The sequence below is a fragment of the Contarinia nasturtii genome, unplaced genomic scaffold (assembly GCF_009176525.2).
Source record: "Contarinia nasturtii isolate CC-2019 unplaced genomic scaffold, AAFC_CNas_1.1 Cnas_scaffold_350, whole genome shotgun sequence".
NCBI lineage: Eukaryota > Metazoa > Arthropoda > Insecta > Diptera > Cecidomyiidae > Contarinia > Contarinia nasturtii.
Window position 1 is genome coordinate 2,205,892 of NW_022197705.1, and position 13,965 is coordinate 2,219,856.

At 33.9% G+C, this 13,965-nt stretch overlaps 6 protein-coding genes across 9 annotated transcripts; 4 read left to right on the plus strand and 2 right to left on the minus strand.

Annotated features, from left to right (window-relative positions):
* Positions 1–127: 127 nt before the first annotated feature.
* On the minus strand, positions 128–2,126 carry LOC116337979 (microfibrillar-associated protein 1). Its single transcript, XM_031762988.1, has 4 exons — positions 1,921–2,126; positions 992–1,830; positions 789–913; positions 128–718 (listed from the first exon to the last, which is right to left on the minus strand). Exons 1-4 carry the CDS (start codon positions 1,982–1,984, stop codon positions 286–288), a joined length of 1,461 nt encoding a protein of 486 aa, XP_031618848.1. The 5' UTR covers positions 1,985–2,126; the 3' UTR covers positions 128–285.
* A 170-nt stretch (positions 2,127–2,296) lies between these two features.
* Positions 2,297–5,188, plus strand: LOC116337998 (male-specific lethal 3 homolog). Of its 2 annotated transcripts, none has more exons than XM_031763008.1 (9): positions 2,297–2,477; positions 2,650–2,817; positions 2,906–2,975; positions 3,048–3,156; positions 3,275–3,435; positions 3,500–3,830; positions 3,899–4,054; positions 4,131–4,625; positions 4,715–5,187. In XM_031763008.1, exons 2-9 carry the CDS (start codon positions 2,716–2,718, stop codon positions 4,824–4,826), a joined length of 1,536 nt encoding a protein of 511 aa, XP_031618868.1. In that variant the 5' UTR covers positions 2,297–2,477; positions 2,650–2,715; the 3' UTR covers positions 4,827–5,187. The 2 variants fall into 2 exon arrangements, with proteins under 2 accessions (XP_031618868.1, XP_031618869.1); XM_031763009.1 differs by lacking the exon at positions 2,297–2,477 and adding an exon at positions 2,491–2,594 and having other exon boundaries at positions 4,715–5,188.
* On the minus strand, positions 4,955–5,664 carry LOC116337999 (glycine-rich cell wall structural protein-like). Its single transcript, XM_031763010.1, has 3 exons — positions 5,386–5,664; positions 5,184–5,324; positions 4,955–5,109 (listed from the first exon to the last, which is right to left on the minus strand). Exons 1-3 carry the CDS (start codon positions 5,450–5,452, stop codon positions 5,042–5,044), a joined length of 276 nt encoding a protein of 91 aa, XP_031618870.1. The 5' UTR covers positions 5,453–5,664; the 3' UTR covers positions 4,955–5,041.
* Positions 5,665–6,032: 368 nt separating this feature from the next.
* On the plus strand, positions 6,033–8,008 carry LOC116338091 (chymotrypsin-like protease CTRL-1). The gene is made up of 7 exons (XM_031763152.1): positions 6,033–6,250; positions 6,609–6,751; positions 6,827–6,968; positions 7,038–7,151; positions 7,220–7,549; positions 7,619–7,703; positions 7,777–8,008. Exons 1-7 carry the CDS (start codon positions 6,176–6,178, stop codon positions 7,887–7,889), a joined length of 1,002 nt encoding a protein of 333 aa, XP_031619012.1. The 5' UTR covers positions 6,033–6,175; the 3' UTR covers positions 7,890–8,008.
* Positions 8,009–8,258: 250 nt separating this feature from the next.
* LOC116337960 (mitochondrial inner membrane protease ATP23 homolog) lies at positions 8,259–9,415 on the plus strand. The gene is made up of 3 exons (XM_031762956.1): positions 8,259–8,667; positions 8,742–9,048; positions 9,115–9,415. Exons 1-3 carry the CDS (start codon positions 8,339–8,341, stop codon positions 9,310–9,312), a joined length of 834 nt encoding a protein of 277 aa, XP_031618816.1. The 5' UTR covers positions 8,259–8,338; the 3' UTR covers positions 9,313–9,415.
* A 1,496-nt stretch (positions 9,416–10,911) lies between these two features.
* Positions 10,912–13,932, plus strand: LOC116337959 (glycoprotein-N-acetylgalactosamine 3-beta-galactosyltransferase 1). Of its 3 annotated transcripts, none has more exons than XM_031762953.1 (9): positions 10,912–11,112; positions 11,677–11,716; positions 11,810–12,199; positions 12,295–12,420; positions 12,567–12,676; positions 12,739–12,865; positions 12,937–13,094; positions 13,346–13,475; positions 13,543–13,932. In XM_031762953.1, the coding sequence occupies exons 2-9, from the start codon at positions 11,692–11,694 to the stop codon at positions 13,608–13,610; spliced, it is 1,134 nt and encodes a 377-aa protein (XP_031618813.1). In that variant the 5' UTR covers positions 10,912–11,112; positions 11,677–11,691; the 3' UTR covers positions 13,611–13,932. The 3 variants fall into 3 exon arrangements, with proteins under 3 accessions (XP_031618813.1, XP_031618815.1, XP_031618814.1); XM_031762955.1 differs by lacking the exon at positions 10,912–11,112 and adding an exon at positions 11,179–11,196; XM_031762954.1 differs by lacking the exon at positions 10,912–11,112 and adding an exon at positions 11,503–11,590.
* The last annotated feature ends 33 nt before the right edge of the window (positions 13,933–13,965 follow it).

Genomic DNA, 13,965 nt, shown 5'->3' on the forward strand with positions numbered 1-13,965 from the left:
GCTTAGCATAGCTATCAGGCATAGAAATATGCGCGAACCGGTCACTGCAAAACGGAATGTTAGTCCGAGTGAAACAAGTGTTTGAAAAGAAATGTGTCCATAAAAATATAAAAAAAACTCTTTCACATTCGCGCTGTGCCTTCTAGGGAATTTATTTAACTACTTAAAATCATTCATTTACTTAAAAACGGAAATTAAGCATTTATTTCGAATTATATATTTTTTTAAATCGACACTTTATTATTGTTGAATTTTGGTGAAATAAAACAATTCAAGTTCTCCTGTTTAAATATTCTTGCGTTTTGATGCAGATGGTTTTTCGAATGTTTGTTTCATGCCACCGGCTCTTTCGTTGTGGAATTTCGAGTTGTTGGCTGTTTCGCTGTACCATGCTGAATTAAAATCGGTTGTATCTTGATCAACCAAATGCGTATACTTTGTGCGTCCACATCGTCCAAAGTTTTTCACTTGCATCACCTTTGGTAAAATCGTTTTATCGAAATGATCCTCCAATGTGGCCTGGGCAAAATCTCTTTTGAATACTTCGTCATCTTTGTCCAAGAAGAATGCACCACGATGATAGTATTTCTGTAAGAACTTGTATTTGCCTTTTTCTGCTCTGTTGGTGACTTCACGTGGATTGACACGAGCCTCTTGTCGTCGTTCCTCTTCGGTGAGATTTCGAATACGATCGATTTCGGTTTTCTCTTTCTCCAATCTGAAATTAAATAACACATTAATATCGAATCGATATCAAGTTGATGCAATATGAAATTCAATAAACTTACTGTTCTTTCTCTTCGCGATCACGTTTGATTCGCTTCAGTTCACGAAGTTTCCATGCTTCATATTCAACTTCATCATTTTCATCATCTGTGCACACATCATCGATGCTCGCCTCATTTGTATCCGGCTATAAAAAAAGAGATAACATTGATTACTATTATTTTTACTTTCACGTTCAAAGGTGAATGTAACGAGATATGTGTACCTTGGCCTTATCAATATCCTTCTTCACGCTGTCTTCGACCATCCGTAATGTTTGTCGCCGTCGTTCTTTGGCCAAGCGCTTTTCTTCGTATTCCAATTGTTTTTGTCGCTGGGCTTCCTTCTCTTTTTCAGCAATGGTGGCCCGATCTTTTTTACTAACAAACAATGGTTTCAGTCGCGGTTCATTCTCTTCTTCACTTTCTGATTCTTCTTCGTATGATGAACTCTCCGATTCGGATGATTCCGATTGTTTTTCTTCCTCTTTTGCCAGTACCTCTTCGTCTTTTCTTTGTTGTAACATTTTATTTTTGAGCCGTTGTCGTCGTTTCTCAATTTCTGTGTCACTCAATTCCAAATCTGATCCACTATCATCCAATTCAATTCGACGCTTTCGTTCAATTTCCACGGTGTACTGTGTTCGATCATCATTATCGGATGCAACGTCAGCATCGCTTTGTATCTCGTCATCTTCTTGAATCACTTCTGGCTCTTGGATGCGACGCTCTCTGATACGACGCATACGACGTTCTCGATCTAGATCATCTTCGTCATTACTATCTCGATCTGAATCAGATCCACCACGTCGTGCTAATCGTCTCAACCGTGGATCGTCGGCTCCATCGTCACTGCGATACGAATCATCATTTTTAGATGTTTCAGTGTCACGTTTACGTGATTGATCAAAATTCTCGTCGCCACGGTTTGCAAAATTTCTTTGTGCCCTTCGATCGATGAAATCTTCGACTTCACTCTCTTCATCGGACGAATTGTATCGGGCGTATTCAGGTCGTTTACCTGATATATATCGCTGGACTTTTACTTTTTGCATGGACACCTCACCTATAAATCAAAAGAAAAAATGAAACAATGTGTCATTTCAATCAAGAAGAATCAAATTCAGTATATTTTGACTTTAGTGCCAATTTTTACCTTTTTCATTACGAACTGGAATGGCCCCAGCCGTACTTTGGATACTATACTGTGCGTTCGACATTCTCTAGTCAATATGCAACAAAATTTAGCAAATGTATTTGAAAAAATATTAGATCGACACCCAACTGAGACACTTTTTTGGTAAAAGAACTGAAGATACTCTTTGTTGAAAGTAAATATGCTGCTTTTATATATTTGACAACCTAATTTCTCATTAGTAGCTGTCAAATGCGACGTTTTGTTAATATCGGTGAACATTTTTCGAACTATTGATAAGATGCAACTTCACACTGCTCATGTATGCTGTCGCTGTGCTCTTTTTTCGGTTAGGGTTACATTCTGCTATTCTCATTGACAATACACATTCACAAAGATGCGTGCATTTTTTTTAACATTCGAGTCAAACACATGATTGTAAATAAAAAAAATACAGTTTTTTTCTACTCTTTTTTTTTTTAACTCAAACATCAAACACATTCGCATTGACTTAGCTGATGTTCGAAACTTTTGACGTTTCGAATATACGATTTGCATTCGGTGGCATACAAACGCAGGTAAAGCGCATAAAATCAAACGGCAAACCAAGTGGTTCAGCCAAAGAAAATATATGTTTGTTTCGTATTTTTTGTAACTCCGTCGAAACCGGAATTTTAAAATAAAATTCATGACAGGTAAACAATTCGTCACATTTTGTGATGTTAATATTTTTCTATAAAATCCAAATAGAAGCGACGTGCAGGAGATATGAAATAGTCCCGCATCATAAACTGCAAACTGGCGAAAAATTTCATAATGGTTTCAACCAGAGGAACAAAATATAAGTTTGCTGTTGGTGAAAGAGTGTTATGTTATGAGCCCGACCCGAGCAAGGCCAAAGTCTTATACGATTCCAAAGTGAGTATTGGATAAATTATTACCAACAACTTAATTTTGTTTCTTTATTCTTTGTTGCTTACATCTGTCGATTTACTGAATATTTTAGGTCGTTGAAATCATCGAAGAGAAAGATAAAAAAGGTCGACGTTCTATTGAATATTTAATACACTTTCAAGGTGAATTGCACGCTTTGAAATCAAATAATTTCATCAATTTATTAAAAAATGATTCTTTTTGTTCTTTAAAAGGTTGGAATTCGTCATGGGACCGTAGATGTCAAGAAGATTTTGTTTTAAAAGATACCGATAAAAATCGACAATTGCAGCGTGATTTGGCTGAAAAATCTCAATTACAAATGTATCATATATATTATTATATATGTTTTAATCGAAAAAAAAAAAGAATTCTCTCATATCATATGCATATATTACATGGTATTTATACTTCTCTGAATTTATACTTGTTTGAATAACAGCGGTGCCTATTTGTATCGAAAAGAGCGAAAAATTCGCAAAGGAAGCAGTAGTAATATTGATCCCAAAACACCATTCCGACCATCATCGGACGACGGGAGTTCTTGTTGTAGCTCAACACCTGGTAACGTTGTACAAGAAGAAATTCCGGAAAACATGTCAAGTAAGCGATGTCTATTTCATACGTTGCCATTTGATTCCATACAATTTCGTTTTCTATGATTTAGACAAAGATGATGCCGAGCAACCAGAGGCTGAAGAATCGTGCAGCAGTAGCTCAGCCGAGAGTACACCCGAAGAACAGAATCGTGTTGCCCTTCAAATCAGCGAATATTTAAAACGATTCTTAGAATATGATTTCACCATGATTAATCAGCATAAAAAGCTTTTAAATTTACCTGCCAAAATTTCGGTGATAGCAATTTTGGAGAATTTCGTAAAATATCATTCCATTAAAGCGATTTGTGCGCCGAACGGTAACGAAGGCGGTCCCCGACGAAGAAACAGTGCAGCCAAAACTGAAAAACGCGAAAAAGACTATGACAAATTAAAAGCAAGGTAGAGAAACACTAATTTTCTCGATTTCAACACACAGTTCCATTAAATCCATTCGTATGTATTTTTAGCATTAATCTTCGGAAAGAGACGGCCGATGGTTTACGCATTTACTTTAATTTCTTAATCAAAGACTACCTATTATACAAACCGGAAAGGGAACAAGCTGCAATGCTGTTGTCAGATGAATACCTCAACAACTTTACCTATGTTGGCTCAGAGAAAATGTAATGTCATGATTTTACCTTGAATTTAAAGTAAATAATATGATCGACATCAATTCCTACAATTCATCTTTCCCAGATCTCTTGATGCTGTATTTGCATTTAAACAAGGCACACAAAACATACCGGAAAATTCCGAAGCCCATCAGTCATCGAACACAAGTGAATCGACCAGTGAAGGGCCAACAAATAAACGACGTTTGAGATCTCACAAAACCGAAGAGGATGAAATTATATTGGATTTAGGTGCAGTGTCACTGCATACGGCTGAAGTAAATAGCACAAATTCATCCGATTCAGGTGCAACATCACAAGCAAATCAATTATCGTCGCTAAATCTATTGCGACAACTATTACCTATGAATATGGCAGTTCCAGTAAGAACGCGTGAACTATTGCAAGACATTCTTTCGTGGCAACTTTTACCATCCGATTCATCAGCTGAACCATCTCATATTTACGGAGCAGTGCATTTAAGTCGGTTATTTGTGAAATTGCCAGAATTTTTGAATGCTTCTTCAATGCCAGACGATAAAATTAAATTATTGCTTACATATATTGCCAGCTTCATGGAGTAAGTTCAATTTTTTCTTATTTATTAAAAAAAAAAATCATTTTCTTTGGAAAAATATCACAATTTTTAATTTCGTGTATTTTGTATAGATTTTTTGAAACGCAAAAAGAATGGTTTACAGAGGATCAGTATAAGTCTGCCATCAAAGTTGAAGAACTCAGCTCGAGCGCCCCATCACCGCTTACAAATGTCACCGACTAATCATAATTGTGAAGATATATTTTATTTTTTAATTTGTGCCAGTAATTGTAATTTGTAATTAGTTATTCCGAATCTCAAATCATTGTTGCATGAACAATAATCGTAATAGAAATAAAAAAAAAACTGTCTGATGCGTGAAAACAATATTTATTTGACAATAACAATGGATATAAAAGACGTAAAGAAACACAATCGATCAACATTTATTTGTACAATTAACGACCATACGGGACTCCATAATATGGACCGATGCCATAGTTATAACCGTAATAACCGCCGCCACCTATGCGTATTTGAATATTTCAAATTAATAAAAAAAAAACTGTGACATGATACATTAATTGTATTCTATATTACCGCCATATGCACCAATTCCACCAAAGCCACCGTAGCATAATCCTGGTCTTCCGACAGCTGGGGGTTTCCCACCGAATGGTGGATATCCATTGGGATAACCTCCTCCACCAAATTGGTATTCGAACCCGTGAGTGTTTGTCTCTTTGTATAAAAATAAATTATCATTGATACTTTGAATTCAATTCGAAAATTGATATAAAACCTGTATATTGTCCACCGCCAAAGAGACCAGACACCATTGAAAAAAGAAAATCAAAGCATTCCAACATTGTTCAATTCGATTTTGAATATTGTAGATACTCGATTGTTTCAAGCATGTATGATGCTATTGGCAAACTAAATTTGTTTGTTTTCATCGTCGTTCTATTTTGCTCAAAGTTTTTGTGTATATCATCCACAAAAACCACAAAAAATGCTCCAATTATTCGCCTAATTAACCAACAGATGGTTTGTTCGATTCGTAAATGTAGGTGATGTTAACGGATAATTATTTTCAGATCAAAATTATTACCAATGACCGTGAATCTTTGCTTTTATCCTACAATTTTTTTTCATTTTCTTAAATCTTTGTCAATATGACGTTAATTATTCATTAAATTCAATTTATTGTTTTTAAGACGCACATATGATAAAAAAAAACATCTTCAATTGCAAATGTATTGTGTGTGTTTCATATGTGTGTCTTTATTTTAGATAAGAATGGAGACATGTATATGTAAAACACCTGTTGTAAATTCGAAAACAACCATATCATCTGTGCATGTAATTGTATTCGGTGCGTCAACGTTTATCTCTTCAATTATTTCTTTAATAACTTCTCGGATAGCATGAGATTCTTCTCTGTGATTAGTTGATTTTTATCTTTCACCCAGATCGGTAGCTTTTTGACTAATTAAACTACTTCACTAAATGGAAATTATAGTTAGATAAATTCAATAAAAGTGAATTGATCTTTCTAGATAATAAAAATTGGTGTATTTTTGATATTAATCATGTATGCATTGATATTATTTTTGCTACCGCTATCGACGGTATTCGGTCAAGCAGTGATTCATGCACCATATCAAGTAAGTTAAATTTTATGATGGATACATGGGATTCCTTTTCTTAAAAATACAAAATCAAATTTGGAAAACAAGCGCAAGATTTTGTTCTAAATGTCAATGTCGGTTGTTTATACATGAGAATCATAGTAGACCCGTTTTTTTCAAAATCATTCACTTATTTCCCAAAAAAAAAAATAATCAATAAAAAACGAAATGCGTACGTTGAATACGAATGATTTACATTGCGATAAGAATAAAGATGAACATTGTGTTAAGCAATGATCATGTGCCGTATGTTTGCGAACAATGATAAATTTAAATGTTTTTCTTCGTATTATTGTTGTTTGTGAAATGATCTAATTGTGTAAATAAATTTCAGGTTGGGATTTATCGTTTTGACAATTACAATCCAAGTTTTGGAGCAAAAAACTTTCCAATATGCTCAGCAGCAATAATTCATCCATTATTTTGTCTGACTACAGCAGATTGTGTTCATGCCCGTATCGTTGTTCACAACATTGTGTAATTATAAATAATAATTTATACGAATTACCTTCAAAATCAAATTTTTTGTTTGTTTGTTTTTTTCGTGTGCAGTCAACCGTATCCACCAAAGTCGATCTACATAAAATCGGGGAATTTTTCAGAAATTCGTGAAAATATCAAATATGTTAAGGATATTTACATTCATCCGGAATTTAATAGTACGACATTGAACAATGATATTGCATTGATACAGGTATTTATCGCAAATGAGTGGAAGCGAAAGAAAAACAGTCGATGTAACCTAATTTTGAATAATACTTAGGTCGAGGCTGCGTTTCAATTCATTCATCCGTACAGTGAACGTTGGGTTCAATTGCCAGACATTTTCACAAATTATAATAAATGTATATATAGCGTAAATAAACCAAATATGGGGGTAATGTACTATCTTTTTCTCCATCGATTATGAGTGGATTTTATTAGCAATTTAAATTTAATATTTAGCAAAATGATCTATATCCATTCGGTGAAGTCAGACAAACAACTGTCGTGAATAATTCGATATGCCATGGAAATCTGTCGAGTTTTCTGCCTCAAAATAATACCAACAAAATGTGTTCGTTCTATCAATTTGATCATTCGTTCATGTGCCAAGTACCTGAAAGTCAATTGAGTCTGAACCGTGATCGTGGAACACCTCTGATCTGCGACAACACATTGGCCGGCTTAATGTCGGCTATTATACCAACAAACATAACAAATTCCACAGATACATGTACGAAAACATTGAGAACTTATGCTTATTATACAAGGGTAGCTCGCTTTGAAAAATGGGTTAGTAGACATCTGAATACGTTTACGTTCTTTAGATTAATTTTTCTTCCTTTTTCTTTTATTCTCCAGATTCGTAGCATGATGAATAATTCGCCGGAACATATGCCTGATGGAAAACCAATTCCGATTATTCCAATTTCACCACCATATCAAAGTATGTTTCCAAAGCAAAATATGAATGGAATTATTTCGAGGCCACATTTATTATATGATATTGATAATTTCAGATAATCTCACCGCGTCAAAACCTGGCAAAAATGCCGCTACAAATAATGGTCCGAACTTTATCGTGATGATTTTTATCACATGGTTACTGATCCATAAATTTTCAGCAATCTAGTTTAGTCATTTACAAGGTGAGAAAAAATAATAGATGAAAAAAAAGTTGTGTCATTGTGACGATTATTAGATAAAAATCAAATGTAAATAGTAGTAGAGATATAAAAATTACAAAATAAACCGCATGAACAAATCACATTGCTGTTTTGAATTTGCTTATCGAGAGGGAAAAAACTGTATTTGTACTTGAAACATTGTTTGCAAAAGAAATCTGGAGTCTCCCGTTGCTTGACATGAATTCTATTTAAATCTCTTTGATAATGTATGAATTTTAATTTGAAAACATGAAAACCCACAAAAGTTACTTGAAAATGTTTACAGGTTTTTGTAGATGTTAAATGACATCTTTCAATTTATCAACATAACCTCAACGATTTTGAGGTGTACGGTTCAAATAGTTCATTTTCATAACAAGATCTTTGTAAATATTACAAAAAAAAATCAATTAAGATGACAGACACTAGTCAAACAAAATCAGCTCAAAACGAATCTACGCCAAACGAATCAAAATCAGGTGAACAAAAGAGTGGACAAGAGTCTGAATGGGCGAAACGACTTTTAAAATCAGCTTTCTTCAATACGAGCGGTGAAAATAAATGGGGCTACGATTTGTATCCCGAGCGCAAAAAAAACTTCGAGCTCTCACTTTTCAAGGCTGTAACAATGGAACAAGGACGTGAATCATACGATAAAGTGAGGTGCGAAAAGAATGTTTTCTTTTGCGCTCAAAAAAGTCCACTGGTTAAAACGATGATGGGTGCATTGAGATCAGCTGGCTGGTAGGATGATGCAATTGTGCAAAATGTTCATGTAATTTTCGCCCAACTAAATTCTTTTACATTTGATGATATAGCCCATTTGATTTGACAAGACACATATCATGTGAAACTTGCGATGAATCGGTGACTGGCGGCTATGATCCGGAAACCAATCAAATCGTAATATGTCAAAATACAGCGAGAGACCGTGGATTTGTACAGGGCATCCTAACACATGAAATGATCCACATGTTTGACTACTGTTTGAATAATTTGGACTTCAAAAACGTTGAACATTTAGCATGTACAGAAATTCGAGCAGCTAATTTGGCGCATTGCAGTTTTTTGGGTGCGTACATGCAAGATGATGCCGACTTTTTTAATATCCGAAAAAAACATCAGGTACAAACAACAACGAAATAATGTGATTTGCTAACAATATTTAAAATAAATATTATTATTCGACAGGATTGTGTTAAAACAAAAGCACTTTACTCAGTATTGGCTGTTCGACGGGATCTATCAAAGGCTGAAGCCATCAAAATTATAGAGAAAGTGTTTCCAAAGTGCTATGCGGATTTAGAACCAATTGGACGGAGAATAAGATCAGGCAGCGCTGATCCAGAGCACGCTTATGCAGAATCAAAATATTATGGCTATTATTGATACAATTGCATTTTGTGGTTTATTGTTGGCTTTATTGATATTTAATATATGCACATCAAGTGATTAAAGCTAATAAATTAGTGAATTTTGTGCAAAAACTGTATATATCATTTGTACGTTTCCCATGGAAATTGTGTTCAGGTACAAAGCGTTTCAAGACATTTCAGCCGTCTCGTCATAGGCATCGTCATCACTTTCTGGAATATTTTAATGTATTTTTTGAGTTTATTGATTTTTGAAATAACAATTTGAATTTTCTTACTCGGAAATATCAACCCCATAACAATGTCGAATATAAACGGAAGAATATCACAGTTCTCCATTCTTATTTGTGAATTTTCTGTGTTTAAATAAAGATACAATACCCGAGTGACACACCTGAGCTTATTGAATTCAATTCGGCAACTAAATATTTCGTGTTTCCAAATAGGCTTTGACTCTAGTCATACTCTTGTAATTACGTTTAAATGGTTTAATTATTTAAATGATTATTACTCTTTTACGCACGGTGACCGTCCGAAAAAATATTTTACATCATTAATTGTTCAGTGATTACAAGTGAAAAAAGTCATTAAAAAATGTTGGTTTTCTCATCTGCTAATTGTGATGCCAAAACTAAATTGTATGAGCCAAGGTGTCAGCAAAACTTTTTCCGATTCAGAAAAGTAGAATGTATGCTTAGATATTTTTAGTTTTGCCAAATGATTTATAGGCGAAAATTGTTCGAGTAGTAGCTTTGAATGATTTTTCTTGCTTTAGAAGTAAATGGACGACATATCTGATTTTACTGGATGGTTGTGGACTGCGAGGATTACATCTGATCTAGATAATATATTTGGATTTTGTCATTTGGATATTTCAGATCATCTGGATAACGTTAGGCGATGATACGGAGTGAAAACAATAGGAGTGATTGTTATAGTTATGGCAGTATTTTTATACCTATAACAATCACTACAATTGTTTTCACTCCGTATCATCGCACAACGTCATCCAGATGAGCTGAAATATCCAGATGAAAAAATACAAATATATTGTCTGATCTGATTAGCACGCGTAGTGGCCCAAAAAAAGTTTTTGGTATCGAGATGCCAAATCCAGATCTCGAAAATACTCCGGGTCTTGAATTCAATTGATTTTATCCATAAAACAACAACAACATACTCTACAGGCGGCAACATTAATCTTTCATTGGGGATAATTTTGTACACTCAACACACACAAAAGACACTCAACCTCAATGTGAGACGATTTGACTCTTTAAATGAAAAAGGCGACAAAATAAACCGTAGAGTAAAAAGAGCACATACGGTCCTCAGAACCAAAACAGCGTACAAATTTAAAATACGTCGGAAAAATCCCTATTAGAAAAATGCATATTGCACAAACATCGTTCTTTCGTAAGGGGTGTAGAATAGAACTTTTATACTACACATACATTTTACATGTATTTGTTGCCTTTGTGATAATTTTGACAATTAAATTTCATTCAATTGTTTGGTTCGCAATCCATTTAGATTTTAGTTTACGTTTCTTTTGTTGTTTGTGTGTAACTCATCGTCATATCAATGAAAAAAATTGCAAGCGAATACATATTTAAATGTCAAATACATTAAAATGGAACAATTTGCAATTTATCAACGAAAAAACCAAAAACCATGGTGAATTTATTGCAAAATTAGCATTAGTTTTTTTCGGTTTTTATATTTTTTGTGCAAAAATCTAATTGAGTTCAACAAATGCCACCATCAATCATATTGGAGCAAAACAGCTTTGTTTTGAATACCGAACACTTTTAACGTATGTGCATTTTAATATCAAACCGAATGAAAGTCCGTTTCGTTTGCGGAATTGAAGAATACCAAAATTGAACTATTTGAATTTGTGTGTTTTTTATCGCTTCCTTTGTGTTTTATCTATAGCAATAACATTATTAACTAGCAATCATTCTATTGTCACGTCTAGTGTTTGTTGTGTAATTGTGGAATTGTTTTTTACATGTAATTACAATCAATTGCGTGATAATATTCAACTGCTATACTACCAAATTTGCCTTTGATATATCGTGCTTATCATCATATTCTGGCCTATTCTATGACTGCTTTTCTCCTACGCTAAACTGTTTTTTGTTGCACAGCTCAATATTTATCAATATGACTAAAAATATTTATCTAAAAAGATAAGTTATGTCATAATTCATTCGTACGGATTTTGATTTGGCGTTAAATATTATCACATTTTTGTTTTGGTTATCATTTCAAGCAAGCACCATATCCGAGTAATTCCACTAGCTTTTAGATATCACTATAAAATCCGGTACATTGTAAACATAGTAATACAGAAATGTTTTTTTTTCTTTCGCAGACAAAATAGTGCGACATGGGAAGTCTAAATGAAATGAGCGGTATGTACAATAAAAAATCATGTGATTTAGTCATTGATAGTTTCGTTGAGTATCATAAATTATTCAAAATGAATTATTGTAATTGAATTTCAGGTGTTCGCAATATAACCAGTCGTCGATCTCTGGCTCCATTGTTAGTTGGTATACTAGTTGGATTTTTAGTAGCAACAGTTTTTATATCGACCGAGCCAAAACCATTATGGCTAAGTTTTTCGGGTAAAAAAGTTGTCGATTTACGTGATCCTCATAATGGCGGCGATCTGGCCGATGCCGAAGGACCGGAAAAGGATGTCGGCTTTCATTCGAACCATGAAGGTGCTCACGCTCACGAAAATAAAACGATTGCTCAACAACTATACAATGACGTTCGTATTTTGTGTTGGATCATGACGAGTCCAAACAACCATCAAAAGAAAGCCCGTCATGTAAAACGAACGTGGGGCAGTCGCTGCAATCGAATTCTATTCATGAGCTCAACTGAAGGTAACATTTTAAAACAATATTTTTGGTGGAATTTTCCAAAACGATCAATCATAATATTACAATTCGTTATAAAAAAAATATTCTTGTTCATTTAGATCCCGAATTAGACTCAGTGGCTTTACCGGTGAAAGAAGGTCGCAACAATTTATGGGCGAAAACCAAAGAAGCATTCAAGTATATTTATAAGCACCACATGGATGACGCAGATTGGTTTTTAAAAGGTTAGATAAATTCGATATTTGTTTTAAGAATTTACAATTTTTTGTCTTTATTTCAAATTATGACGTATTTCTTATCTTAGCAACTCTTTGTATTAAAACTAAGCCATTTTTATTATAAAAATTTATTCTTTGGTCTTTGTTCATAGCTGATGATGACACATATGTTATTGTTGAAAATTTAAGATACATGCTGTATCCATATTCGCCGCAGTTTCCAATTTATCTCGGCTGCAAGTTTAAGCCATTCGTAAAACAGGTAATATAATGACTAAAGTATTTCTTTGTTGGATCCAATTCAAAATGACAATCTTTTTTCAGGGTTATATGTCGGGCGGTGCCGGGTACGTTTTATCAAAGGAAGCAGTTAAGCGATTCGTTGAACAGGGCATTCCAAATAAAGATAAATGCAAGCAATCGGCCGATGGCGCCGAAGACGTTGAAATTGGTACTTTCCATACAAATTGTAGGAAGCTCAACAATTATAATCTAACATTTTTTTTTAATTTCTATAAATAGGTAAATGCCTCGAGAAAGTCAATGTTTTTGCTGGTGATTCTCGTGACAATCTTGGTCGTGGGCGTTTCTTTCCCTTCGTGCCGGAGCATCATCTAATTCCAGGCCATGTAGACAAGAGTTTTTGGTATTGGAAATACATTTTCTATGAAACGGATGAGGTACTTTACGTTTGTATTTCGATATATTAAATACTGAAGCGAATATTTAGCTGACATACGCTATTTGGTATAATTTCAATTTTGTGACATTGACTGTGTTTGCAGTAATGATTATTTTCGACATTTAAAATAGAATACATTCAAATTTGTCGTTCCAATTTGATGACACGATCAATAAATGTATATCAGCTGCTCTGATCATATAATGTCTGTATATTTTATAATTCTTTTTGCCTCTTTCTTTCGTATAGGGTTTGGACTGTTGTTCCGACAATGCGGTTTCATTTCACTACGTATCACCAAATCAAATGTACGTGTTAGACTATTTAATCTATCACATGCGACCATATGGAATAGTCACGAATTCTCAGCCCTTACCAGGTTAGATGAAAATGATATTTTTTCAAGAGCTGGTCAAATTTCATTTATTTATTTCATTTTTTATCAGAAAAACTGTTATTTTCGGACATAACTGGTGGCGAACAAATACCAATCACAAACGACAGCAATAATTAATAACAAATTCGAATGAGAAAGAAATTCTGTTACAAAATGCATACCAAAGTATATTAATTTTAGGCAATCATTGATGAAAACTCATTCATACACGATACACTTACATTTAAGATGCCGAATTGAACGATTGATATTGAGTGTGGGTACTTCAAAAAAAAGTGCAGTGAGACGTATCATAAAAAATACTGAAAGGAATTGAGCAATAAATTGAATATTTTTTTTTGCTATACAAGAATCTCTATGCCATAAAATCATGTAAAGATTTGAAAACGGTTTGAGTCGAAATAAATAAGCAGGAGGTTTTAAGAAAAAATAGACAATATTTGATGTATTTTATTTTTGTTTATCTTTGTGT

Coding starts and splice junctions, on each gene's coding strand:
- LOC116337979 (XM_031762988.1), bottom strand. CDS start 1,984: ATGTCGAACGCACAGTATAGTATCCAAAGTACGGCTGGGGCCATTCCA. Junction 914..991: donor AGGATATTGATAAGGCCAAG/GTACACATATCT, acceptor CTTTTTTTATAG/CCGGATACAAATGAGGCGAG. Junction 719..788: donor GATCGCGAAGAGAAAGAACA/GTAAGTTTATTG, acceptor ATTTAATTTCAG/ATTGGAGAAAGAGAAAACCG.
- LOC116337998 (XM_031763008.1), top strand. CDS start 2,716: ATGGTTTCAACCAGAGGAACAAAATATAAGTTTGCTGTTGGTGAAAGA. Junction 2,976..3,047: donor ATATTTAATACACTTTCAAG/GTGAATTGCACG, acceptor GTTCTTTAAAAG/GTTGGAATTCGTCATGGGAC. Junction 4,055..4,130: donor TATGTTGGCTCAGAGAAAAT/GTAATGTCATGA, acceptor CATCTTTCCCAG/ATCTCTTGATGCTGTATTTG.
- LOC116337999 (XM_031763010.1), bottom strand. CDS start 5,452: ATGTTGGAATGCTTTGATTTTCTTTTTTCAATGGTGTCTGGTCTCTTT. Junction 5,325..5,385: donor TGGCGGTGGACAATATACAG/GTTTTATATCAA, acceptor TTTTATACAAAG/AGACAAACACTCACGGGTTC. Junction 5,110..5,183: donor TGGAATTGGTGCATATGGCG/GTAATATAGAAT, acceptor AAATACGCATAG/GTGGCGGCGGTTATTACGGT.
- LOC116338091 (XM_031763152.1), top strand. CDS start 6,176: ATGTATGCATTGATATTATTTTTGCTACCGCTATCGACGGTATTCGGT. Junction 6,969..7,037: donor ATGATATTGCATTGATACAG/GTATTTATCGCA, acceptor AATAATACTTAG/GTCGAGGCTGCGTTTCAATT. Junction 7,704..7,776: donor AATTTCACCACCATATCAAA/GTATGTTTCCAA, acceptor TGATAATTTCAG/ATAATCTCACCGCGTCAAAA.
- LOC116337960 (XM_031762956.1), top strand. CDS start 8,339: ATGACAGACACTAGTCAAACAAAATCAGCTCAAAACGAATCTACGCCA. Junction 8,668..8,741: donor GCATTGAGATCAGCTGGCTG/GTAGGATGATGC, acceptor TTGATGATATAG/CCCATTTGATTTGACAAGAC. Junction 9,049..9,114: donor ATATCCGAAAAAAACATCAG/GTACAAACAACA, acceptor ATTATTCGACAG/GATTGTGTTAAAACAAAAGC.
- LOC116337959 (XM_031762953.1), top strand. CDS start 11,692: ATGGGAAGTCTAAATGAAATGAGCG. Junction 12,866..12,936: donor CGCCGAAGACGTTGAAATTG/GTACTTTCCATA, acceptor TTCTATAAATAG/GTAAATGCCTCGAGAAAGTC. Junction 13,476..13,542: donor GAATTCTCAGCCCTTACCAG/GTTAGATGAAAA, acceptor ATTTTTTATCAG/AAAAACTGTTATTTTCGGAC.